The sequence below is a fragment of the Bos taurus genome, chromosome 7 (genome assembly GCF_002263795.3).
Source record: "Bos taurus isolate L1 Dominette 01449 registration number 42190680 breed Hereford chromosome 7, ARS-UCD2.0, whole genome shotgun sequence".
NCBI classification, from domain to species: Eukaryota; Metazoa; Chordata; class Mammalia; order Artiodactyla; family Bovidae; genus Bos; species Bos taurus.
In genome coordinates, this window is record NC_037334.1 from 51,339,700 (window position 1) to 51,365,639 (window position 25,940).

Here is a 25,940-nt window from a genome sequence, read left to right on the forward strand (position 1 = left end):
ATCATTGCCCCGATTTTATAGGCAAGGAGGCGGAGGCTTAAGGAAAATGATTTGCCAACACTGGTAAGCCACAGAGCTGGGGTAGGCCTCCAGAGTCTGTGCTGTCAGCTACCCCAGTGTGTGAAGTGTGGGTGCTTGTGTGTTTGGGCCCTCAGATCCTCTGGCTCACTCCCCAGCCCACTTTGCAGAGGGGCTGCAAGAGTCCCTCATAGCAATGGGGACTGGAACGCTGCCAGGATCCCCTTCCTAGGCCTTCTGAGTCAGTAGCGGGCTTCTCCTGGTCACCTCCCTGAAAGGCTCTTCTTCCTTCTCCAGGGCTGGGGTATGGTGTGGGCACGTCTCCCGGTGACGCAGTGAGGATGGCAGGTCTCAGGAGGAGCCTGTGTACTGGGTGCACTTGTTTTGAATCTTCTCCTATCCGACCACTTGCCTGGCCCAGGAAGGGCCTGAGGTTCCACTGGGTCAACTGATGAGGAAAATGAAACTCAGAAATATTAAGTGATACATGTAAAATTGCCCATCATATGCAGGGTGGAAGGGAGATTGTGGAGCCAGGCAGCTGGAGCCCAGCTCATTTATTATGTTGACAAATATTTGTAATTTTATTTATTTATTGTTGGCTGCTCTGGGTCTTCGTTGCTGCACAGGCTTTTCTCTAGTTGCTGCAAGTGGGGGCTTCTCTCTAGTTGTGGTGCTCGGGCTTCTCATTGAGGCGGCTTCTCTTGTTGCAGAATTCAGGCTCTAGGGTGCCCAGGCTGCAGTAGTTGCCCCATGTGGACTCAGTAGCTGCAGCTGGTGGGCTGTGGAGCATGGGCTCAGTAGTTGTGGCACTGGGGCTTACTTGCTCCTTGGCATGTGAGATCTTCCCCAACCAGGGATTGAACCCATGTCTCCTGCATTGGCAGGCAGATTCTTTACTATTGAGTCACAGGGAAGCCCCCATGTTGGTAGATATTTATTGCACACCTACTGTGTGCAGAGAATAGATGCTTTCAAACTGTGGTGTTGGAGAAGATTCTTGAGAGTCCCTCTGACTGCAAGGAGATCAAACCAGTCAATCCTAAAGGAAATCAATCCTGAATATTCATTGGAAGGACTCATGCTGAAGCTGAAGCTCCAATCCTTTGGCCACCTGATGCAAACAGCCAACTTATTGGAAAAGACCCTGATGCTGGGAAAGATTGAAGGCAGGAGGGGAAGGAGAGGATGATGGTTGAATGGCATCACTGACTCAATGGACATGAGTTTGAGCAAACTCTGGGAGATGATGAAGGACAGGGTAGCCTGGCATGCTGCAGTTCATGCAGTCGCAAAGAGCTGGACACGACTGGGCAACACTGTGTGCCAGATCCTGTACTAGGCACTAAGGATGCATTGGTAAACAAAAGTGGACCTGGTACCCGCTCTCCTGGAGCATATACCCACGTGGAAAAGAACCAAACAAACGTGTCCAATTACTAGTTGTGATACATGACAAGAAGCAAAACTACAGCGGACTCTAAGGCACAACAACAGGGGGGACATAATTTACAAGGGGAGGTGCGGTGCGGAGCAGCAAGGCCTTTTGGAGATGATGTTTATTATTACGCACTAAATGGCAACCCACTCCGGTAATCTTGCCTGGAGAATCCCATGGACAGAGGAGGCTGGCGGGCTACAGTTCATGGAGTCGCAAAGAATCAGACACGACTTCGCGACTAAACAACAACAACCAATCAGCCAGCCAGTTGATAACCCAGATCGGAAAGGCTTCACCTGCCGTGATTTGCAGAGTAAAGAAGTTCCCACTTGGCTTTCCTCTCCATCAAGGAAAAGTGCTGCAGTCTACGGGCCATTTTGCCGTTTGCTGAGAGAAGAGGCCTTGAAATTTCAGGTCCGGTGACCTCAGAGTAAAGGTGAGGGAAAGCATAATGCGACTTGGTTTTTTGGATAAAACAGGAAGTGCTGGGTGCCCCCTCGCCCTGATGGGTGATTGAGCGCCGGCCCCTGGCCTGGCTGCCCGCCCTCAGAAGTGCGGTGCTCTATCGCCACCTGGTGGACAGAGCAGGCCCCCGCACGGGGCCGCCCGGCCTCCCGGGTCTTGGGTAGGATCCGGAATGCGGCTTCCTTCGGGCGGAGGCTGAAAAGGAGGCAGTGGGTTTGGGTGACTTCCTGGCAGGGGGCGGGAATGGGGGGAAGGAGCGAGGGTGGATGGGGAACTGCTGCTTGAAAGTCAACTGACTGGAGACCGACAATGGCCCCATTGTGTCCGGGGCCTTGACCTTGATTTCCTGCCGCTGTCGTCTCCCGGCGTGGCATCACCCGGGGCTGATTGGCCCGGAGTCCGTTCAGTGACAGTGGGCGGGCCCCGGGGCTGAACGGTGAGCGCTGGGCTCCCGCGGGGGCTGAGACGCACGACTGGTCCTGTCCCGCGGGGAATCCCAGCGCGGGCGGGTGGGGCAAGGGGCCGACGTCTCTCAGAACTCGAGTCCTCTTTGGCTACTCCCTGTCAGGAGTTTGGGGGCAAGAACTCAGGACTTTGTTTGAAAACCAGTGCTGCCTAGCGGTTAAGGGCTACGATCTGCAGTCTGGGAGAACCGGCTTCGAATGAGCTGCGGGATCCCTGGACACAGTCTTTAATACCGCCCACCTTTTTCTCTTTCTTTTTTCCTTCCCTCCTTTTTTTTTTTCTTTTTTTTTTCTTTCAGCACACACACAGGGATATACATTCCCTTGTAAAAAATAAGAAACGATACAATTAAAAAGCTAAAGCTCCGCACCCTTGTCATGCTCGCCCCCTTCCCCCACCTCAGGTAACTGCTCCTGTTAGAGTGGTGATGTGTGTCCTTCCTGACCTGATTCAATGAATGTACACGAGCCTGAAGTATGAAAATACGTGATTTCGTGTATGTACTCTCTAGGCCTCAGTTTCCTAATCTGAAAAAATGGGAATGAAAATAATAGTAGTTAAGTCTGAAGAGTTACTGAGAATGTTACCTGAGATCACTCGTGTGGGGCACTTAGTTTAGCACCTGGCACACAGCATCTGTGACTATTGTCATCACTCACCATCCTTATTATCATTATCGTTGGGCCCCAGACCCAGTTCTAAGGTCTGGATGGGAGCCCTGACTTCCTCTACAGCCTACTCTTTCCCTCCCCCTCTCCCTCCCAACAGCCTGATAAAAATCTGTGTTCCCTAATGCCTGTGTTTTTTTAAACCTAGAGAGAGCATCTGGTGTTTTCTGCATGTTCTCCCCTCCCTTCCCCTCCCTTCGCCCCCACCCGCCCCTTGCCTTCCATATTTGACCCAAATGCCACCGCTCACCCACTGCAGAGAGAACATTCCATTCTGTGTTGGGAGAAGAGTCCCAAGGTCCCGTGCAGTGTTGCTGGACCCGCAGTGCTTGTGCATAAAGGCTGTTCCCTGGGTAGGGGAAGGGCTAGTGGCTGAAAGGGGGTGGGGGTGGGGATGCTCCGTGAAAGATAACAGTAAAGCAGGTAAGTAGGCATAGGGTTGGTTGTCAGAGCACCCCAGGGTGTGGCCAAGGGCAACTCATTTCACCTCTCTGAGTCACAGTTATCCCACTTGTGCAATGGGGCTGCTAACAATAGCCACCACATTCAAGCCCTATGAGGATAACACAGAGCCTGTGAAGGAACTTGGCACTGAGAAAGCCGGATAGTAGTTATCAATGTTATTATGTTGGAAGACTAAGTGTCATGTTTGTTTAGCGTTTGATGTTTGCAAGGAGAATTTCTAACTTCTTTTTTCTATGTAAAATGAGCTAGTCTTTGCTACATGGAGAAGGAAGCTTGGTTTGGATTTACAAGTCTCAGGAATAAGGTAAACACCTTTTCCTGGGTCTCTGTTGAAGCAGTGCCACTTCCTGGGGTTATTGCTGGCCCCTCAGATGGCCACAGAGAGCATCATGATACATGAGACTGAAGGACCTCCCTGTTCCCAAGAATACAGCAGGAAATACATCAAGCCTATGTGAGTAAGACAAGGCCATATCACTCATAGAGCCATAGAGCCATAGAGCAGAGCCTACACAGCTGAGGCTCCCCAGGCTATAGGGGTTTTATTGGGGGAAAACCTTACTGCACATATGAGCTAATGTTTATTCAGTGCTTATTAGATGCCAGGTGTGTTATAAGGAAAACAAACAAGACTTAGATAAGATCTTTGCCCCCCAGTAGCTTGTGTTTTGGGCTTCCCTGGTAGCTCAGCTGGTAAAGAATCTGCCTGCGATGCAGGAGACCCCAGTTCAATTCCTGAGTTGGGAAGATATGCTGGAGAAGGGATAGGCTATCCACTCCAGTATTCTTGGGCTTCCCTGGTGGCTCAGACAGTAGAGAATCCACCTGCAATGCTGGAGACCTGGGTTTGATCCCTGGGTTGGGAAGTTCCCCTGGAGGAGGGCATGGCAACCCTCCATTAATCTCCAGTAATCTTGCCTGGAGAATTCCTGTGGACAGACGGGCCTGACAGCCTACAGCCCATGGGGTTGCAAAGAGTCAGACATGACTGAGGGACTAAGCACAGTACAGCTTGTGTTTTATTGTAATTTTATTTTTTTAAATTTTACTGAAGTATTGTTGGTTTAAAATGTTGTGTTAATTTCTTCTGTTCTGCAAAGTGACTCAGTTATATGTGTGTGTATATATATATATTCTTTTCCATTATGTCACAGGATATTGAATACAGTTTCCTGTGTGATACAATGGGACCTTGTTGTTTATCCACCCTATATGTAATAGTTTGCATCTGCTAAGCCTAAACTCCCAGTCCATTCCTCTCCCATGCCCACGTGGCAAGCACATGTCTGTTCTCCCCGTGAGTCTGTTTTTGTTTTGTAGACATGTTGATTTGTGTACTTTAGATTCCCCATATAAGTGATACCACATGGTATTTGACTTTCTCTTTCTTACTTTGCTTAGTATGCTAATCCTTAGGTCCATCCATGGTGCTGCACCTGGCATTATCTCATTCTTTTTGATGGCTGAGTAATAGTCCATCTTCTTTATCCATTCCTCGTCAATGGACGTTTAGGTTGTTTCTGTGTCTTGGCTATTGTAAGTAGTGCTGCTATGGACATAGGGGTGCCTGTATCTTTTTAAATTATAGTCTTGTCTGGGTATATGCCCAGGAGTGGGATTGCTAGATCATATGGCAACTCTATTTTTAGTTTTTTGAGTAACCTCCATACTGTTTTCCATAGTGGCTGCACCAGTTTACATTCCCATCAACAGTGTAGGAGGGCTTCCTTTTCTCCACACCCTCACCAGCATTTATTATTTGTAGACTTTTTAATGATGGCCATTCTGACTGATAGTTTTGATTGTAGTTTTGATTTGCATTTCTCTGATAATTAGCAATGTTGAACATCTTTTCATGTGCCTATTGGCCATCTATATATCTTCTTTGCACAAATGTCTATTTAGGTCCTCTGCCCTTTTTTGATTGGGTTGTTTGTTATTTTGTATTGAGCTGTGTGAGCTGTTTGTATATTTTGGAAACTAAGCCCTTGTCAGTCACATCATTTGCAAATATTTTCCCGCAGTCTGTAGGTTGTCTTTTTGTTTATGGTTTTATTAGGTCCTATTTGATTTTTTTTGCTATTGTCTTGCGAGACTGACCTAAGAAAACATTGGTAAGATTTATCTCAGAGGATATTTTGCCTATGTTCTCTTCTAGGATTTTTATGGTGTTATGTCTTATATTTAGATCTTCAGTAGCTTGTGTTTTAATGGTTCTTCTACACATGATACTTCCCTTTTGAAGGGTATAATTTACACACATTAATTTTTACCTTTTTGAGTGTATAGATCTATGAATTTCAACAAACACAGTCGTGTAACCACCATCACAATCAAAATATAGAATATGCACCCCCACACCAAATTTTTCTTCTGTTCTTTAGTGATAAGACCTCTCCCCCAAGCCCAGCCACTGGAAACCAGTGATCTGATTTTGTCCTTATAGTTTTGCCTTTTTTTCTGATTGCAGAATGGAATCTTGCAATTTGCAGCCTTGTGCCTCTTTCATTTACTGCAGTGCTTTTGAGAGTCATCCATATTGTTGCACATATCAGCAATTCATCCCTTTTCTCCTTTCAACTTTTCATCATAGAATGTTTTCAGGACAAATTTAAAAGAATAATAGAGTGAATACCTATAAACGTACCACCTAGTTCAATAATTGTTTGCATTTTGCTGTATTTTAAAGTGACACCTACAATAGGTATGTATTTGTTGAACCATTTGAAAGTAAGTAAGAAATGAACAACAGTTCATTTCTAAAACTTCAACATATATCGCCTAATGAGTGATGAGGGACTTACCTGGTGGTTCAGTGGTTAAGATTCTGCATTTCCACTACAGAGGGTGTGGATTCAATCCCTTGTCAGGGAACTGAGATCCCTGCAAGCCCCAAGGTGTGGCCAAATCACTCGCCCCAAAAAAGAATGAGTGCTGACCATATGTTATCTTACCTAAGAGGGTTGACAATACATTCCCAAATGTCATCTACTCTCCATCATTTGCAAATCTCCCCTATCTCAGAGAAAGCCTTTTATAGTTTTTTTACGCACTTGCTAGAGTTTTATTTCTAAACTTTTAGTTTTGAAATAGATATACACTCACAGGACCCTGCAAAAATAATAGAGTCTCAGACATCTTAAATTGTGCTGCAGTAAAATATCAAAACTAGGACATTTGCATTGGTACATTACTGTTAACTAGACAACAGACCTTACACCACGTGGCTTATGGCATCTGAGTACCCCAACCAGGGATTGAACCCTCACTCTTGCAATGAAAGCAACACAAAGTACTAACCACTGGGTAACCAGGGAATTCCCTAGTTTTAACCAGTTTTTAACCGCATTCATTTGTGTAGGGGGGAGCTGTGTATGTAGTTGTATGCACTTAAATCCAGAGTAGAGATTCCTGTAACTACCACAGCCTGTTGAGATGGATAACTGTTATATCATCATGGAAGAACTCTCTCATGCTCGCTCTTTGTAGTGACACTCACTCCCACCTCAGGCCTCCCTGGTCCTCCTCCCTGACCCCTGGCAACCAGTAATCAGATCTCCATTTCTATAGTTTTGTCATTTTTAGAATGTTGTCTAAATGAAATCATTCATATGTAACCTTTTGAGATTGAGTTTTTTCACTAAGCATAAGGCTCTTGAGGTTCTTCCAGGTTGTTGCATGTATGATTAGTAGTTCATCCTTTTTTGTTACTAAGAATATTTTTACATGGACTTGCCACCTTTTAGCCTTTCACCAATTGAAGGGCATTTGAATTGTTTCTGTTACACAAATGACTGTGAACATTTGTGTAACAGGTTTGTGAATATAAGCTTCATTCCACTCTGGTAAATCCCTAAGAATGGGATTGTTGGGTTGCATGATAAATGTAAGTTTATCTTTGTTTATCTTTATGTGAAATGACTGAACTCTTTTGCCAACTGGCTGTACCACTTTGCATTCCCACCAGCAATGTATGAGAGCTGCAGTCACCCTGCATTCCTGCCACTACTGGGTATTATCAGTTTTAATTTCAGCCATTCTAATACATGTGTCATGGTAGCCCGCACAACTTTTAAACTGTAAATAAGACTATGCCATGACCCTTCTTAAAACCCCCAGTGGTTTCACACCACACTCAAATAAAGTTCAAATTCACTTCTGAGGCCTGCCAGACCCTCTCTCCTGGCCTTTGTGCCTTGAGCTCCCGTCGCAGTGACTTCCCTGTTGCTTCTCTAACACCCTAAGCTGCTTCTGTCTGGAATGTTCCTGCTCTCTGTATGCAGGTGGCTCAGTTTCTCACCCCATTTACTCTCTGTCTAATATCAGCTTCTCAGAGGCCTTCCCTGATGGTCCAAAGGAACCCCATCCTGCTACTCAGCCTCACAGTTCTCCTACCCTGTTTTATTTGTCTTCATAGTACTTTGCTTGATAAAATGTTGATTCAGTTACCAAACTGTTTACTGTCTGTCTCCTGTTGGCTTTTTGATGACTGTCTCCAGTGCTTAACACAGGGCTTGGCACAGAGGAGACAATGAGTATTTGTTGAATGAGTGTGGGTCGGAGACCTCTTGTGGCGCTTCTCCCATCCTTCTGGCCCACCCTTTACTCAGCCATTGCCATGGCAACCAGCTTCGGGCAGGTTGGCTTAGCTGCTCCCCACAACGTGTGCCTTCTTGCTTGTATCTGGACTCAGGCATGATGGTCTGGAAGTGTGGGTGAGTTAGCCCTGCTGGGTAACCCTGGACCCATTGGACTGGTATTGGTGGGTGGATGCTCGCTGCTCTGATGCTCGGTGGACAGTTCTGAGGTGCCGTCTGTGCTGCTCCTCAGCAGGCCCCTGCTGGATTGAGCTCCACGGTGGCCACCAACTCCACAGTACATGTCTTGCTTTCCTTCCTTCCCGTCCCACACCCTACTCCTGTTCCCAGGGTCACGTCTAAAATTAACTGCCGAGTAAACCTTACTCTGTTTCCTCTCCCTGCAAGGGGGTAGCAGTGATGGAAAACAGCCCAGATTCAGTTAGAACAAATATATGGAGTTTACAGTCTAGTGGGAGAGACAAATAATTAAATGAAAAATTCAGTAATTAAAATTTAAGTAACTACAGGTGAAGAGATAGACTTTCCAGCAGATGGTGCTGGAATAATTGAATATCCATATGGAAATGAATGACTCTCAGTCTCTACTTCACAACATACTTGAGATGGATCAAAGAACTAAATTTTTTAAAAAGAAAACTTTAAAACTTGTAGAAGAAAGCGTAAGAAAATCTACATGACCTTGGGATAGGCAGAGATTTCTCAGATCATGGAAAGAACTAATTATAAAAGGGGGAGTGAGTTGGAAGACAGCATTAAGAACATGAAAAGGTAAGTTGCCAACTAGAAGAAAGTTTTGCAATCACATTTTTGACAAATATTTGTATCTAAAATACATAAAGAAATATAACTCAATATTAAGAAGATAACCAAAATAAAATATGGGCAAAAGATTTTAACAAATACTTTAAAAAGAAGTGACACAAATTCCATACACACATGAAAAGCTGTCTAATGTCATTAGCTGTTAGGGAAATACAAATAAGATAACACCATACATCTATTAGGGTGGCTAAAATTTAAAAGACCAGTAATAAGTGTTGTCAAAGATGTGGAACAACTGAAACTCATATCTTGCTGGCAGGAGTGTGAAATGGAAAATCACTTTGGAAAGAAATGTGGCAGTATCTTATAAAGTAAAATATACACTTACCATATGCCCAGCAATCTCTAATACAGATATTTAGCTGAAAAAAATGAAATGTATGTCTACACAAAGACTTGTCATAAATTGTCCAAGCAGCTTTATTTATTTATTTAGATAATTAAAAATTGAGGTATACTTGATTTATAATGCCGTTTTAGTTTCTGGTATACAGCAAAGGGATTCAGATAGATATAGATATATTCTTTTTCAGATTCTTTTCCATTATATTTTATTACAAGATATTGAATATAGTTCCCTGTGCTATACAGTAGGACCTTGTTGTCTATCTATTTCATATGTAATAGTTTGTATTTGCTAATCCCAAACTCCTTATTTATCCCTCCCCAACTCCTTTTCCCTTTGGTAACCATAAGTTTGTTTCCTGTGTCTGTAAGTCAAAGCAGCATTATTCGTAATAGCCTGAAAATGGAAATGGCCCAGGTGTCCATCAACAAGCAAATAGATATATTCATACAATAGCTTACTACTCAATAATAAAAAGAAACAGATGCTGATAACTGCTACAACATGAATGGACCTCCAGAACATTTTGCAAAGTGAAAGAAGCCAGGCAGGAGAGTACATGCTGGTGGATAATAACATTTACACTGTTCTTTTTAGGGGGTGCTGCCTCTGCCCAGCTTGTGGGATCTCAGTTCCCTGACCAGGGATTGAACCTGGGTCAGAGGAATGAAAGTGCTGAATTCTAACCACTAGACCACCAGAGAACTCCCTGGATGATTGCATTTAAATGCAGTTCTAGAACAAGTAACATGAAGCTATGGGAACAGAACAGAAAGCAGAGTAGAGATTGACTGGGGCTGGCCCTGGGGAGGGGGCGTACTGACTGGAAGGGGGTATCAGGAAAATTATACAGATTATGGAAATATTTGACATCTTGAGTAGAGTGGTAAATATTTGGGTATTTGTCAAAACTCACATAACTGTACACCTTAAACATGTGCATTTTACCATATGTAAATTGTACTCCAATAGGGCTGATTCTTAAAATGAATTAACTATAGCTTATGGTAAGTGCTATAAAGGAAAGAAAATATAGTATGCAAGAGACAATGGAAGGAGGGAAGATTACTTTTGATTGGTTGGCCAAGTGATTCTTGAGGAGGTGACATTTGAGAGGAGATCTGGAGGTCAAGGGGCTTCCCAGGTGACACTAGTGGTAAAGAACCCGCCTGCCAATGCAGGAGACATAAGAGACGTGGGTTTGATCCCTCAGTTGGAAAGATCCCTTGGAGGAGGGCATGGCAATCCACTCTAGTACTCTTGCCTGGAGAATCCCCATGGACAGAGGAGCCTGCTGGGTTACAGTCCATGGGGTCACAAAGAGTAGGACACGATTAAAGTGACTGAGCATTCAAGAGAGACAGCCATGAAAGATCTAGGGGAGGCCATTCCAGAAAAAGGTCACTTCAAGAACAATGACCCAGAACAGGAAGCAGTCTGGTAATCTTGGAAACAGTTCGAAGGCCAGAGTGACAGGGTGAAGTGGGTAGGGCAGAGTGATAGGAGTTGGGGTGAAGAGGTAGGTGTGAGCCAAATCATACTGGACCTTATCAACCCTGATAAAGGTTTGGAATTTGAAATTAATGAGATGGAAATCCCTCATGGGTCTAGAGGGGCAGAAACACACAAGCAAATAAAGGCAATACAGAGTCATGGGTGATATTTTGAGGGCATGTACAGGGAAAGAGGAGGGAGTAGTCAGCACTACCTGAGAACATCTGGGAAGGTGACAGATGTTCTATTTGTAACCTCTCACCAGAGGAGGTGACATTTCAGCTCAGACTTGAAGGAAGAGTAGCAAAGAAGACTGTTCCAGTGAAGGGTGCTGTGTCTGTAGTAGCCCAGAGGCAAGCAGCTCCATGGAAAATTCAAAGATCTGGGCATCAGATAAGTCCAGCTGGAGTTTTCCTTCTAGGGGAGTGGCCAGAGAGATGAAGCTGAGGACAAAGGCTTTTAACTGCCTCAGACTGGATCCTGCAGGATGGGAAACCACTGGAAAATTTTAAATACGGGAATATTAGAACCAGGTGTCCATTCCAGATCAAGACCTCCAGATTAGACAGGTGAGAGCAAGACCACTGGTTCTGGTGTGAAATCAAGGGGAAGGCCTGAACAGGTCTGGGGGGTGAGGATAGGGGGAGGGGAGAAGGGCCAAACTCTGCTATGAGGTGATGGGGACGATCCCAGACTCAGGGGACTTTGTAGCTTGAAGGCGTGGCTTCCCTGCACGACAATGACCCAGTTAAGCAGGACACACGAGGAGAGATAGGTTGAGGAAAACATCTGCAGAGTTTGAGGGACCAGAGGGCCATAAATGCTAACTGTGACATGAGTCTGAGTGAACTCTGGGAGTTGGTGATGGACAGGGAGGCCTGGCGTGCTGCGATTCATGGGGTCGCAAAGAGTCGGACTGATCTGATCTGATCTGATCTGATAGGCTGTTCTCTCTCAGAGGGTTTGTTACTTGAAGATGCCTAGGCCCTGGCCCCAGTGATTCAGAAGCAGTGAGTCTTCCATGGACTGTAGCATGCCGGGCTCCTCTGTCCATGGGATTTCCCAGGCAAGAATAATGGAGTGAGTTGCTGTTTCCTTCTCCAGGAGATCTTCCTGACCCAGGGATCGAAACTGCACCTCCTGCTTGGCAGGCAGATTCTCTACTACTGAGCCACCAGGGAATCCCAGAACAGGCTCGTCCAGGACACCTTAGGATAGTGCTCGCCAATAGAAATATAATGAAAATCATACATGCAATTTTAATTAAAAGTAAAAAGCTCAGGTGAAATGAATTTCAACAATATATTTTTCACCTATGTCCAAATATTATGTTAATATATTCAATAAAAATTAAAATATGGGGGAAAAAAAAAGAAGCAGTGGATCTAGCCTGGAGCTGAGGAAACTGCATGGCCACAGTGCCCCTCCCTCTCTGATGCAGGTGGACTCCACACCCAGGGAACTGCGAGTTTGGCCTCTCCAGGGAGCGGCCTGGAGCAGGAGGTAGACAGACTTACTCTCCTCTGGCCTGTGGCCAAAGCAGCCCAGAAATTCAGGTAAAGGTGACACTTAAATAAGGCTCCGGGTGTAGCTGGTACCAAGGTCTCCCCTGCAGCAGCCAAAGAATTGCACTAGAGGTAAACCACAAGGCCCTACTCTACAGCGCAGGGATTCACTATCCTGTGATAAACTATAATGAAAAAGAATGTGAAAAAGAATATATAATGAGTCAGTTTGCTCTACAGAAGAAATTAAACATAACATTGTAAAGTGTGTAACTATGTGCTACACATGCTATGCTAAGGCGAATCAGTTTTGTCCGACTCTTTGCAACCCTATGGACTGTAACCCACCATGCTCCTTTGTCCATGGGATTCTGGAGTGGGTTGCCATGCCCTCCTCCAGGGGATCTTCCCAACCCAGGGATCGAACCTGTCTCACATCTCCTGAATTGGCAGGCGAGTTCTTTACCACTCCTGCCTCCTGGAAAACCCAAATTAACTATACTTCTATAAAATTTTTTTTTGAAAAAGAACTGCACTTGAGTAACCCTGGTCATCATGTATAACTCCTGATCACCTGACCAAGGGGCCCCAGAAAAATTAGTGGTGAGGCCAAGGTGAAGCAGATGCCTAAGGCAATGGCACCCCACTCCAGTACTCTTGCCTGGAAAATCCCACGGACAGAGGAGCCTGGTAGGCTGCAGTCCATGGGGTCGCTAAGAGTCAGACACGACTGAGCGACTTCACTTTCACTTTTCACTTTCACGCGTTGGAGGAGGAAATGGCAACCCACTCCAGTGTTCTTGCCTGGAGAATCCCAGGGACAGGGGAGCCTGGTGGGCTGCCGTCTATGGGGTCGCACAGAGTCGGACACAACTGAAGCGACTTAGCAGCAGTAGCAGCAGCAACCTAGGGTGTGGATTCTGGCGGTCAATGGTGGGGATACATGGAGGCTCCCGTGACCTGGAGAACTTGTTCTGTGCAGAGAGCAGCTTCTACTGCCCATACCATTTAACCCTTGTGACAGCTCTGTGTGTCTGGGCCTATTACTATTCCCACTCTACAGATGAGGAAATTGAGGCCCAAAAAGATTTAATAAATGGTTCTGGGTTCCAAAACAAGGATTTAGGGGAACCAGGGCTAGAATGCAGGTCTCTGGACACTCATAGCACTGCCCTGCCTCCCTGAGCGGGAGAAGTAAATGATCTTTCAAGTAAGGAATGGGGGAGTTTTCCTTCTCCTATTCCTTTCAGAAAGTGTCTAAGTCCTTACTGTGTGTGTTTTCCAAAGAAAACAAAAACAAGGCTTCCAGGGCCCAGGAGAGGTAGGATTCAGAGCCTTGCTGTACAAACTGAGTTGTAGGGCCCCAGCCAGGAACAATTGCCTGATCTTCTAAGAATCTCACAGCAGTGCCACATGCCTCGGCTTTCTCCAGGCAACAGAAGGAGGTGGTGGAGGCGGCGGTGGCAGCAGCAGCCTTAGCAGCAGCAGCAAATCTGTCCCCAGCGCACGACAGCACTGTTGTGCTGTGATGGAATACACGTGGCATATGTCTGCAGAGTTACTATCTTGAGAACGGATAGAAAGGGGATTTTTCATGTGCCAGATTTCACTTTCCTTTTTGAAACTATCCTTGTAGTAAACAGAGGTTTTCTGATCTTGTGAAGATCCAGGAGATGGGAATTCCTTTACTCATTTTAAGCAAAACTATTGTCTTGTAGAGTCTCAGCCTATTGATGGTGCAAATGTTTTTTTTTTTTTAATGTGGAAGTTCTCCTGCCCTCCCTCCAAAGGCCAGGACAGGAAGAGGCACTGCCACCAACAGGTGACCAGCCTTGTTCTGGTCTCAGACCACCCCAGTGATGGGACCACCATCTGTCCTGTGACTGCCAGTCGTTGGGGTGGGTAAGAGGAAAGGCTTGCTGAGCATGGGAGTCCTGGGGCAAGAGGAGACAAAGAAGAACCAGGAAGCGAGCAGAATGTAATTTTTAGGAAGAGAATTATTTTGAACTGCGTCTTGTGCAGTGACAGCATAATCATCATTATTAGGGCCTCAGATGTAACATGGAGCCCGCCCTGAAGTTAAATTTTCCCTTTCAGATAAGCATGGCCTGTCAACCCAGCCTAAGATGGCTCACTTCAGCCTCCTCCATGCTAGTGGGTAGGAACGCCCCAGCTGCTCCCTCACTGTTAACTTTCATTAAGGACATTGCTTTACTGGTAAACAGGGGCACCTGTTTAACTTAGCCTTATCAAATCAACCTGACAACTACATCATGCAAGCCCCCAGAGCTGTATTTTTCAACCCACTTTTCGTTTTGGGGTGCTTTCTCATAGAAGGGCAGACCTATGGCCTGAATAATGCTCAGACAGATTGTGTTTAGCTTTCACCAGTATTTTAAAAAATACTTAGCTTAACTAGTATTTTAAAAACTGGTTTTCACGTCAAAATTCTGTTTGCTAGCTTCTCTGGAAAAAAAATCATAAGACTTGGCTACACCAGGCCAACTCCCCTGTGCCAAGTGGCTAGATAGTGGCTCCCTTTGCACAGAGCTTGTTCTCCAGTTTGCCATAATCCCACCACTTCGCATCATCCTCCTTCCACACTCGAAGAAAGGGTACAAATTAAAAGGCAGATGTGAAGGGACTTTCCTGTGGTCCAGTGGTTAAAACTCTGTGTTTCTAATGCAAGGGGCTCAGGTTCAATCCCTGGTAGGGGAACAAAGATCTCACATACCACATGGCATGGTCAAAAACAAATAAATAGATGATACAACCGTAAGAAATGAAATAATTTTTAAAAAGGCAGAAATGGAGAAATGAGTTTCAATCTTGGCTCCACCCCTTACTTCCTAGGGCCTCTTAAACAGGTTGTGCATCTCTCTGAATTCTGTTTTTAATCCCTAGGAAGAAGAGAATAACGAGAAAACGTACACAGAGCGCTGGCCAAAAGCCTTGCCTTAGAGGAAGCACTCGCAAAGAATTTGTCCTGCATGTTTACTGGTGATTATGACAATCCCTGTCAGTGACACAGAGGAGACCCAAAGCTGTATATGAATGGACACAGCTACTAAAATGTAAGTTTGATATAAGCAAGGATTTTGAAAATTTTGTTTTGCTTATTCCTACATCTCCAGAGCTTAGAACAGCCCCTGGCACGTGGTTGGTACTTAATACATGTGCTGAATGAATATGTGGATTTAATGTTTTCCCTGAGTTCATATTCTTCATATGTCAAGTGCTAAATCATCATTTGTTATCGTTTAGTGGCTAAGTTGTGTTCAACTCTTGGCGACCCCATGGACTGCGGCATGCCTGGCTTCCCTGTCCTTCACTATGTCTCTTGGAGTTTGCTCAAACTCATGTCCTTTGATTCAGTGATGCCATCAACCCATCTGATCCTCTGTGGCTCCCTTCTCCATGAATCATTGGTTCATTCAATAAATATAAATGCAAACAGACATATAGGCTGAGTATCTCAAATTTATAGGTGCTGATTTTTTCCCCCTTATTTTCAAAATATCAGAAATCAGGGAGATTCTTAAGAGTTGATGAAAACTTCATACTCACTTGAGTCACAGCCTATGAGAAAAATGAGTTTTCCTCCAGGGCTGGGTTTCTAAGATCATTATCTAAATGCCAGGCCACTTTAGGAATCAGTGCTTTGAAAAGTCACAATTAAAATTGCACGCCTTTATGTGGTGCTTCTTGAGAACTCAAGGTGCTGTGCAAACACATTTAAAGCATGAAGTACTCTCTGAAGCACTTTCCTCAGAAGTAATCCTTCCAGAGAAGAGAGTGCACTTAGGTAAAACCAGTGGTGGGCTCTATACCATGATCTCAACAAGGCTGAACCTCTCAGTGCTGGAGTTTGCCCCCCAGTGGATGCACTTTTCCTGGAAATACCGGAGGTGAGTTGGCTCCCAATTAGAGTCAAAGCTACCCTTTTGGAATAATACTGGAATTTCATATTATTGAATACATGTGCCTACAGGACTCTTCAATAAGCTTGTGGTTTTGGTATCAGTGGCCTGTAGGGGTCAGCTGTGTTGTTTGTTTGCTAGGCATCTGTTCTTCCTAATTCTGGTAACTAAACTTCAATTTTCCTGGGGAAGCTGTTCTTTCCGCACTTTCCAACGTGGGGTTTGAGAGATGGCTAGCCTTACCCCCAGTTCCAGATGACAGCACGAACTAGCCAAGATGCCACATCCCCTAGCCACAACCACACATTCAGAGAGAAGCAATTTACCCCAAGCCGATGCAACCAGTAAGACTCCAATCTGGAACTTTTCTTAGTAAAAAGTTCTCTGGGAAAGAGAAAGCTTTTTGTCTGATTTGAGAATGTGCTTCTAACACTCTCAGAGGGGCTGCACTCTCAGAGAATGCACAGAAAAGAGAGCCGAGAGATAGAGCAAGAGAGGTGATTCCTGGTGAAACTGTTTGAGTGCCTGGATCCAGCTATACCTGAAGTTCAGATTTGTGTCTGGACTCCTGGTTTCAAGAGCCAATAAATTCTCTCTCTCTCTTAAACTGATTTGAAGAGCATTTTAGTTCCTTGCAATGGAGACAATCCTGACTAGCAGATTGGAATCTGAAAATGTAAATCAGAAAAAAGATGTGTAAAACTGAAACTCATTGCTCAGGTGAAACCCCAAACCTTGAAGCACGGCCGAAAGCAGACTGACACCTTTCTCCTTCACATGGACCTCAAATTCTGTTACAATCAGGCAGACCAATGAGCTAGCAAACAGAAGTGAAGCTGTTTTCCCCTTTCTTTAATATCCTCAAACATGAAAAGAATCTGATTTGTTTTTTTTCTGGTGTTTGTGTACGTACTGGCCACATTCACTGGCTTTCCTTTCACATGTGTTCATTTGTCTGTTTCCACAGGAGGAAAGCCAGAAGCCAACTCTTAGTGGATTTCCCAGTGCTTTAAAACTCTGTTCTGAGAGGAGTTCCACAGTGTTTGCCACTGAGCCTGTGAGCTCCAGAAAGACATTATTTCACCTGTGCAGCATGTAGAGATGTTCATTTTAATAGGGTTTCTGTGCACCTCCACCTGCCAGGCTCCAACTGCCACACACATGTGAGCAAAAGACAGCCCTCCTCCTCTCCAGAAGGGGTGGTTTCTAGTCCTTGGTCAGCCCTTCCTCAGCTCTTGGGGCTGCACCTTTGCCCCTTCTCTCCCTTCTGACCATGTCGGATGCTGCTTCCAAACAATTCTTTACAAAACACTACATCCTCCAAAAGGAGGGGATATATGTATACATATAGCTGATCCACTTTGCCATACAGTAGAAACTAATACAACATTGTAAAGCAACTACACTCCAATAGAAATTTTAAAATAAATAAAAATATATTCTTAAAAAACAAACACAAAAACATTGCCTCCATTCCCACTTTCCATTCTGAGGAGCTTCAGTAGATTCCTATTGTTTTTGTATTGAATCCATACTCTTCTTCTCATGCCTTAATAAAACCAATACCAATAATAAAGAAAAGTGAACAGTTAGGAGCGCTTCAGTTCAGTCGCTCAGTCGTGTCCGACTCTTTGCAACCCCATGGACTGCAGCATACCTGGCTTCCCTGTCCATCACCAACTCCCAGAGTTTACTCAAACTCATGTCCATTGAGTCAGTGATGCCATCCAACCATCTCATCCTCTGTGGTCCCCTTCTCCTCCTGCCCTCAATCTTTCCCAGCATCAGGGTCTTTTCAAATGAGTCAGCTCTTCACATCAGGTGGCCAAAGTATTGGAGTTTCAGCTTCAACATCAGTCCTTCCAATGAACATTCAGGACTGATCTCCTTTAGGAGGGACTGGTTGGATCTCCTTGCAGTCCAAGGGACTCTCAAGAGTCTTCTCCACCATGGCGGATTCATGTTGATGTATGGCAAAACCAATACAATATTGTAAAGTAATTAGCCTCCAATTAAAATAAATAAATTTAGATTTTAATAAAAAGAGCCTTCTCCAACACCGCAGTTCAAAAGCATCTTTTCCGGTAGGAGCACTGACTAGGTGCCAAGCTCCATGTCTAGGTTTCATACACATCATCTTAGTTAATCTTCAAAATAACACTCTAGATACACTGTGGATAGGGATAGGGTGGGGAAAAAATCTATAAAGTAGATAACAATGTAATCCATATTTTTTTTCCAAATGAGGACACTAACACAGAAAGAGGCTAAATAACTTTCTCAAGGACATGTGGCCAATAAGTGATAAGAGTTCGAATGCAACCCTGTCACCCTGGCTCCAGACCCTGTGTTGCTACCAGAAGATTCTGCTGTTTCAAAAGCTCCTCTTACAGTCTTCCCTGTCCCTACCTTGTTTCTCACAACTCTCTAGTTTCCACAGCCGACCTAGGCTGGGCTTATGCCTGGGCCCACCATTCCCTAATGGTATGGCCTTTGCTTATTTGTTCAAATCTTTCATTCATTCATTTATTCACTCAGCAAATATTTACTAAGCCCCTGTCCCAGGTGTTCATGTCATCTGGATGACATGACCAAGAAAGCTCTTTTCTCTCACCACTTCTCCAAATCTTGCCTTTCCGGCTGTGTTCCAGACCCTGTCTTTCATACATCCCACCTTCCAATGCAGCCAGCATGGTGTCCCTCTTTGTGAATGCTAAGGGCAGAGAAGGGCATGACATAGTTTAGCCTTCAGTTTCACAGGGTCTTTGTGGAGCTCTCATACTGTCCCACTGTCCTGTCTGGAGGACCAAGTCAGAGAACTCACCCCTTTCATATCCATCACGGTGTAGTGTGTATATTAGGCATCCAAGAGACATTCCTTCATCCAGTTGGTAAGTGAACAAATGGGGCCAATGAAAATAGAGTGATTTTTAAAAAATATTTATGTATTTGGATACATCAGGTCTTAGTTGCAGCATGCAGGATCTTCATTGCGCCATCTGTTACCTTTTGTTACGGGGCATAGACTCTCTCTAGTTGTGGTGAGTGGGCTCCCATGGGCTCAGTAGTTGTGGCACGGGCTAAGTTGCCCTGTGGCATATGGGCTCTTAGTTCCCTGACCAAGGATTGAATCTGCATCCTGCTCATTGCAAGGCAGATTCTTAACCACAGGACCACCAGGGAAGTCCCCCAAATACAATGAGTTTGAAAATGGCCTCCTGAAAACCTGAATCTGTGTCTTTCCTTTGACTTAGAATTCACCTCGAGTTAATGACAGTCTCATGAAGTAGGTATTAAACCCATTTTACAGATAAGACTGAGGGTCAAGGAAGGTGGATAACTTGTCTGATTTTACAAAATGGATAAATCACAGAGCATATGTTCCCTACCCCTGCATTATGCTGCCTCCACAATCCTTGGATGGTTTTCCTGAGTTCACAAATGTTGAAAATCCTTTGCCATTTCTGTGGCTAATCCATTCACAAAACTTTGCGTTGTCAGGACCTTCAGTTCAGTTTAGTTCAGTTCAGTCGTTCAGTCGTGTCCGACTCTTTGCGACCCCACGAATAGCAGCATGCCAGGCCTCCCTGTCCATCACCAACTCCTGGAGTTCACTCAGACTCACGTCCATCGAGTCAGTGATGCCATCCAGCCATCTCATCCTCTGTTGTCCCCTTCTCCTCCTGCCCCCAATCCCTCCTAGCATCAGAGTCTTTTCCAATAAGTCAACTTTTCTCATGCGGTGGCCAAAGTACTGGAGTTTCAGGACCTTTCACACAGGCATTTTTCTTTATTTTCAGGAAAGAAAATTTTAAGAAACTCCAATAACTTCTACATCTGGCTGACTATTCACTTCTGGGATTGGAGGTCAAATCCTAGAAATGGCCATGCTCCTTTGCCATGTCTCAGTTCTGGATTGCTGCCAAGTAACATTCCTTGAATTTGTATTCATGATAGCGCTCCTTCCTCAAGGGAGTGGTGGGAATGAGGGTGGGGAACATTCTATTTTTCCTTTGATGGTTATGCCCCATCACATCCAAGTTCAGTTCAGTTCAGTCGCTCAGTTGTGTCCAACTCTTTTCGACCCCATGAATCGCAGCACGCCAGGCCTCCCTGTCCATCACCATCTCCCGGAGTTCACTCAAACTCACATCCATCGAGTCGGTGATGCCATCCAGCCACCATCTCATCCTCTGTCGTCCCCTTCTCCTACTGCCCCCAATCCCTCCCAGCATCAAAGTCTTTTCCAATGAGTCAACTCTTCACATGAGGTGGCCAAAGTACTGGAGTTTCAGCTTTAGCATCACCCAGGGCTGATCTCCTTTAGAATGGACTGGTTGGATCTCCTTGCAGTCCAAGGGACTCTCAAGAGTCTTCTCCAACTCCACAATTCAAAAGCATCAATTCTTCAGCACTCAGCTTTCTTTATAGTCCAAGTCTCACATCCATACATGACTACTGGAAAAACCATAGCTTTGGCTAGACGGACCTTTGTGGGCAAAGTAATGTCTCTGCTTTTTAATATGCTGTCTAGATTGGTCATAGCTTGTCTTCCAAGGAGCAAGCGTATTTTAATTTCATGGATGCAGTCACCATCTACAGTGATTTTGGAGCCCCCCAAAATAGTCTGTCACTCTTTCCACTGTTTCCCCATCTATTTGCCATGTGATGATGGGACCAGATGCCATGATCTTAGTTTTCTGAATGTTGAGTTTTAAGCCAACTTTTTCACTCTCCTCTTTCACTTACATCAAGAGGCTTCTTCACTTTCTGCCATAAGGGTGGTGTCATCTGCATATCTGAGGTTACAATCTTGATTCCAGCTTGTTTTTCATCCAGTCCAGCATTTCTCATGATGTACTCTGCATATAAGTTAAAGAAGTAGGGTGACAATATACAGCTTTGACGTATTCCTTTCCCAATTTGGAACCAGTCTGTTGCTCCATGTCCAGTTCTAACTGTTGCTTCTTGACCTGCATACAGATTTCTCAGGAGGCAGGTCAGGTGGTCTGGTATTCCCATTTCTTGAAGAATATTCCACAGTTTGTGGTGATTCACACAGTCAAAGGCTTTGGCGTAGTCAATAAAGCAGAAGTAGATGTTTTTCTGGAACTCTCTTGCTTTTTCAATGATCCAGTGAATGTTGGCAATTTGATCTCTGGTTCCTCTGCCTTTTCTAAATCCAGCTTGAACATCTGGAAGTTCTTGGTTCATGTATTGTTGAAGCCTATCTTGGAAAATTTTGGGCATTACTTTGCTAGCATATGAGATGACTGAAATTGTGCAATAGCTTGAGCATTCTTTAGCATTGCCTTTCTTTGGGATTGGAATGAAAACTGACCTTTTCCAGTCCTTTGGCCACTGCTGAGTTTTCCAAATTTGCTGGCATATTGAGTGTAGCACTTTCACAGAATCATCTTTTAGGATTTGAAACAGCTCAACTGGAATTCCATCACCTCCACTAGCTTTGTTCGTAGTGATGCTTCCTAAGGTCTACTTGCCTTCTCATTCCAGGATGTCTGGCTTTAGGTGAGTGATCACACCATTGTGATTATCTGGGTCATGAAGATCTTTTTTTAATAGTTCTTCTGTGTATTCTTGCCACCTCTCCTTAATGTCTTCTGCTTCTGTTAGGTCCATACCATTTCTGTCCTTTATTGTGCCCATCTTTGCATAAAATGTTCCCTTGGTATCTCTAATTTCTTGAAGAGATCTCATCTTTCCCATTCTGTTGTTTTCCTCTATTTCTTTGCATTGATCGCTGAGGAAGGCTTTCTTATCTCTCCTTGCTAGTCTTTGGAACTCTGCATTCAGATGCTTATATCTTTCCTTTTCTCCTTTGCCTTTTGCTTCTCTTCTATTCACAGCTATTGTAAGGCCTCTCAGACAACCATTTTTCCTTTTTGCATTTCTTTTTCTTGGGGACAGTCTTAATCATTGCCTCCTGTACAATGTTACGAACCTCTGTCCATAGTTCTTCAGGCACTCTGTCTATCAGATCTAATCCCTTGAATCTCTTTGTCACTTCCATTGTATAATCGTAAGGGATTTGATTTAGGTCATACCTGAATGGTCTAGTGGTTTTCCCTACTTTCTTCAATTTAAGTCTGAATTTGGCAGTAGGAGTTTATGACCCAAGCCACAGTCAGCTCCCAGTCTTGTTTTTGCTGACTGTATGGAGATGACAAGAGTGAACATCAACATTTTAGGAATCTGTGAACTAAAATGGACTGGAATGGGTAAATTTAACTTAGATGACCATTATATCTACTACTGTGGGCAAGAATCCCTTAGAAGAAATGGAATAGCCATTATAGTCAACAAGAGTCAAGTACAACAAATGCAGTACTTGGATGCAATCTCAAAAATGACAAAATGATCTCTGTTTGTTTCCAAGGCAAACCATTCAATATCACAGTAATCCAAGTCTATGCCCTGACCAGTAATGCTGAAGAAGCTGAAGTTGAACGGTTCTATGAAAACCTACAAGACCTTCTAGAACTAACACCCAAAAAAGATGTCCTTTTCATTATAGGGGACTGGAACGCAAAAGTAGGAAGTCAAGAAATACCTGGAGTAACAGGCAAATTTGGCTTTGGAGTACAGAATGAAGCAAGGCAAAGGCTAACAGAGCTTTGCCAAGAGAACGCACTGCTCATGGCAAACACCCTCTTCCAACAACACAAGAGAAGACTCTACTCATGGACATCACCAGATGGTCAATACCGGAATCAGATTGATTATATTCTTTGCAGCCAAAGATGGAGAAGCTCTATACAGTCAGCAAAAACAAGACCAGGAGCTGACTGTGGCTCAGATCATGAACTGCTTATTGCCATTATCCCAAACAACTCAGTAAAATGGGAGTGGCCAAGGACCTTACTGAAAACACCATTCTTCTCCCACAGCATGGCCCTGTATGTCCAGCTGCCCTCTCTTCCAAGGCAGTTAACCCTGCCCCCACTCTCATCTCACCTTGCTCTGCCCACATTACAGCCTCAGAAGCTCTGAGCTTTCCCATAGGGCCTCCATCAGGTTCTTCTCACTGCTCCTCCTTCCTTGCAGTCCTCATTTTTGTAATCTCCCTTTCCTTAATGCTGTTAGCACACCCTTCCTTTCAGTAGTCCCTCCTCAAACCACTGTTCCTTCTTCCTCTAGATCCCCTCTCCATTCTCTCCACTCCCAGACTTCTCCCCTCTACTGCATCCCTCAAACCTCATTCCAGCGCAGCTTTTCCCCCACGCATCCCTAACCTGCATTTAGAGCTCCTCTCCTCAGCCCAACCAGCCACCCCAGGTCTGGCTACCCCTGCTCTGCTCCCACCATCTTCCTGCCTCCTAATCTCTGCTCTTTGGGACCTGGGCTCATGTTTTAAATCTCTTTCCTTTTAGTACAACTCTGTCTGGAGCCATGATTCTTCTCTTTCACAGCTGTCTTTCCCCCACCCCATTTATATGCTAGTTTCTTTTTTAAATGTATAAAAATAAACAAGTGTCACTTGAAACAAAACTATTAAGTAAACAGTACAGGTGGTACTTGGATATGAGATGCACCACTCATAAACTTTTAATCTTCAAGGATCGTGCCTTAAGTACCCATTGCCAGTCAAAGATGCTCACTAGAAGTTATTTATAAAGTAACTTTTTGGTTTAAAATCCCATACTCTAAGAGGGAAGGACAACATATATGAAACTTCCATAGTGGTGCAGCGTGTAGGAGAGTAAAACTTAAATGGAACTCAGAAAGAAGTAAAGGGATAGAATAAGCAGTGGCTCTCAAACCAGGGCCTCCACAGGATCTTACATTTTCATTTTGAAACTGACGGTCTATGTCTAGTGACTGGAAAGTCACAGAGATGTAGGCATACCATCATAGTGAGCTAGGGGAGGAAACTGAAGGGAAAATCAATTTCTAAACTGAAAACAAATCGGACTTCAACTAGGACTTTCAGAGTTGTGCTAAGCTTTGCTCTGGGTGTTTCAGTGCTTTCTCTTTCTGTTGGCAGAGGAGGAGGGCTGCAGGACTGGAGGACTGGGCTGGCCTACAGCCTGTTCTTCATCCTGAGTGAATGAAGTCTTACTATTATATTCTCCAGCAAAGGCTGCACTACTTGTTGTGAGGCTTATGGGTAAAGTTGCCAGAGAGCAATCCAGTTACCAAACTCAGCCCCAGTCCTCTCATGTACAGTTTTCGAAGCAAACCCTCAAACCTAGTTGGATCTAGAAGAAGACGCGGAGAGAAGCGGCCCACAAGCGAAGCCTGCAGCATGCCTTGCACTGAATCCCTTATGGGTTCGGTGAGGACACAGGCCCTGAGGCCAGGCACTTGCCCTGACGGTGAGGGGATAACGTCTGGAGTCTCGGAGCACTGATCCAGCCTGAGGTGACTGCCTTTTGGAGCCTCGGGTATCCATGCCCACTTATCCATGCCTACTTTAAGGCCAGAGCAGGGAAGCCGGAGCCGGACGGCCGGACCCGGACCTCGAGTTACCGTAAACCGCTCGGGAGCTCTCTGGGTGGCGCCTCCGGGCCTCGCTGCTCGGGGCGGGGCTCGCGCTGTGACGCCGCCCCCCGCCTCGCCCCGCCCCGCGCGTGTTGCCAGGGTGATCAGGTGACTCCGCGCTCGCGGCGCTCGGGGAGGCCGTGACGTCAGGCGAGCCTAGTCACCTCTCTTGCTCCTTGGCAGGTGCGGCGCCACTTGTGCGGTGTCGTCAGGTTCCAGCGGGTCCCGGCCGAACCAGTGCTCAGCGGATTCGTAGAGAGGAGAGGTGAGGCCCGCGGTGGACCCGGGCCCAGCCAAGCTGGGACCAAGGAGGGGGTTAGGCGCGGGCAGCGCCCTTCCGGGCTTTTGCGCACCCCCGAGCTCCCCAGAGGGCGCCGGGAAAGCGACGGGCTCCCGGGCGCTATGGGCGGACTCGAGCCGGGAAGCGAGCAGAGCTGGGGGAGAGGCCGGGAGCCGGCGGAGCTGTTGGAGCCGGCCTGATACACACCCCAGCGCTTAGCGGCTGCTCCTCCGGGTCCAGTCGCAGCGCCGCTGGCTGAGGCTGGGAAGATCCCGCACTGCCCGCCGGGGCCTCTGGGCCGAGGACTTAGGGGCTCCGCGTAGCGAGGAGTCGGCTGACTGAGAGCTAGGCTTGCCACACCCGGTCTCGAGGGACGTCTGCGGGAGGCGTCCGCGTCTCTTCGCCTTGAGCTGCGATTTCTAGAGTGCTGCGGGCGACCCACTCCATGCGCAGAACCGAGCCTGCTGGGGACGCGAGGCCCGGCGGGAGCTGGGACCAGAGGTGTTCAGAAAAGATGTTTCAGTCCTGTTGAATGCGGTTGATAGAAATGTGAATAGACCTGTTGGGGGGAGTGAAATCTGAGCGGAGCCCCAAGGGATGGGGCTAATCTCCGGCAGCTGTGGGGGTTGGAAGAGTAGGGGGAGGGAACGGGGACCTCTGGGAAAGAGACCTTGAGCTGGAAGTAAAGGAAAGACTTACTGGATTGAGTGCTAGGGAGGTTTTGGGGTCGGAGGAGAAGTTTGGAAAGTTAGGTTAGGGCCCATTTGAAAAAACTTTTGAGTGCTTAGCTGAGGGTTTGTGGGTGGGAGCCCATTGAAGCGTCGGCTGGATTGCGGTAGGGGGAACACTGGTATGGGGAGACTGAGGAGGCTGTTGTGACAGCCTGGAAAAGAGATGACAACGCCTAGAACTCTAATCTGTTGGGATTCTGGAAACCTTGCTTCGGAA

The 25,940-nt window shown here is 45.6% G+C and overlaps 1 protein-coding gene across 6 annotated transcripts in view; it reads left to right on the plus strand.

Annotated features, from left to right (window-relative positions):
* Nucleotides 1-25,940, plus strand: part of CYSTM1 (cysteine rich transmembrane module containing 1) — a 141,693-nt gene that overhangs the window by 46,141 nt on the left and 69,612 nt on the right. For 2 of the 6 annotated variants that reach the window (XM_059888444.1, XM_059888442.1), the window contains exon 2: nucleotides 15,195-15,364. In XM_059888444.1, coding sequence (XP_059744427.1) covers nucleotides 15,345-15,364 — 20 coding nt within the window. In that variant the 5' untranslated portion in view covers nucleotides 15,195-15,344. Of the gene's footprint in view, nucleotides 1-1,678; nucleotides 1,896-15,194; nucleotides 15,365-24,869; nucleotides 24,978-25,008; nucleotides 25,494-25,940 lie in introns of those variants that run through there. The other 4 variants (XM_059888443.1, NM_001078164.1, XM_059888440.1 and 1 more) reach the window with 4 other exon arrangements.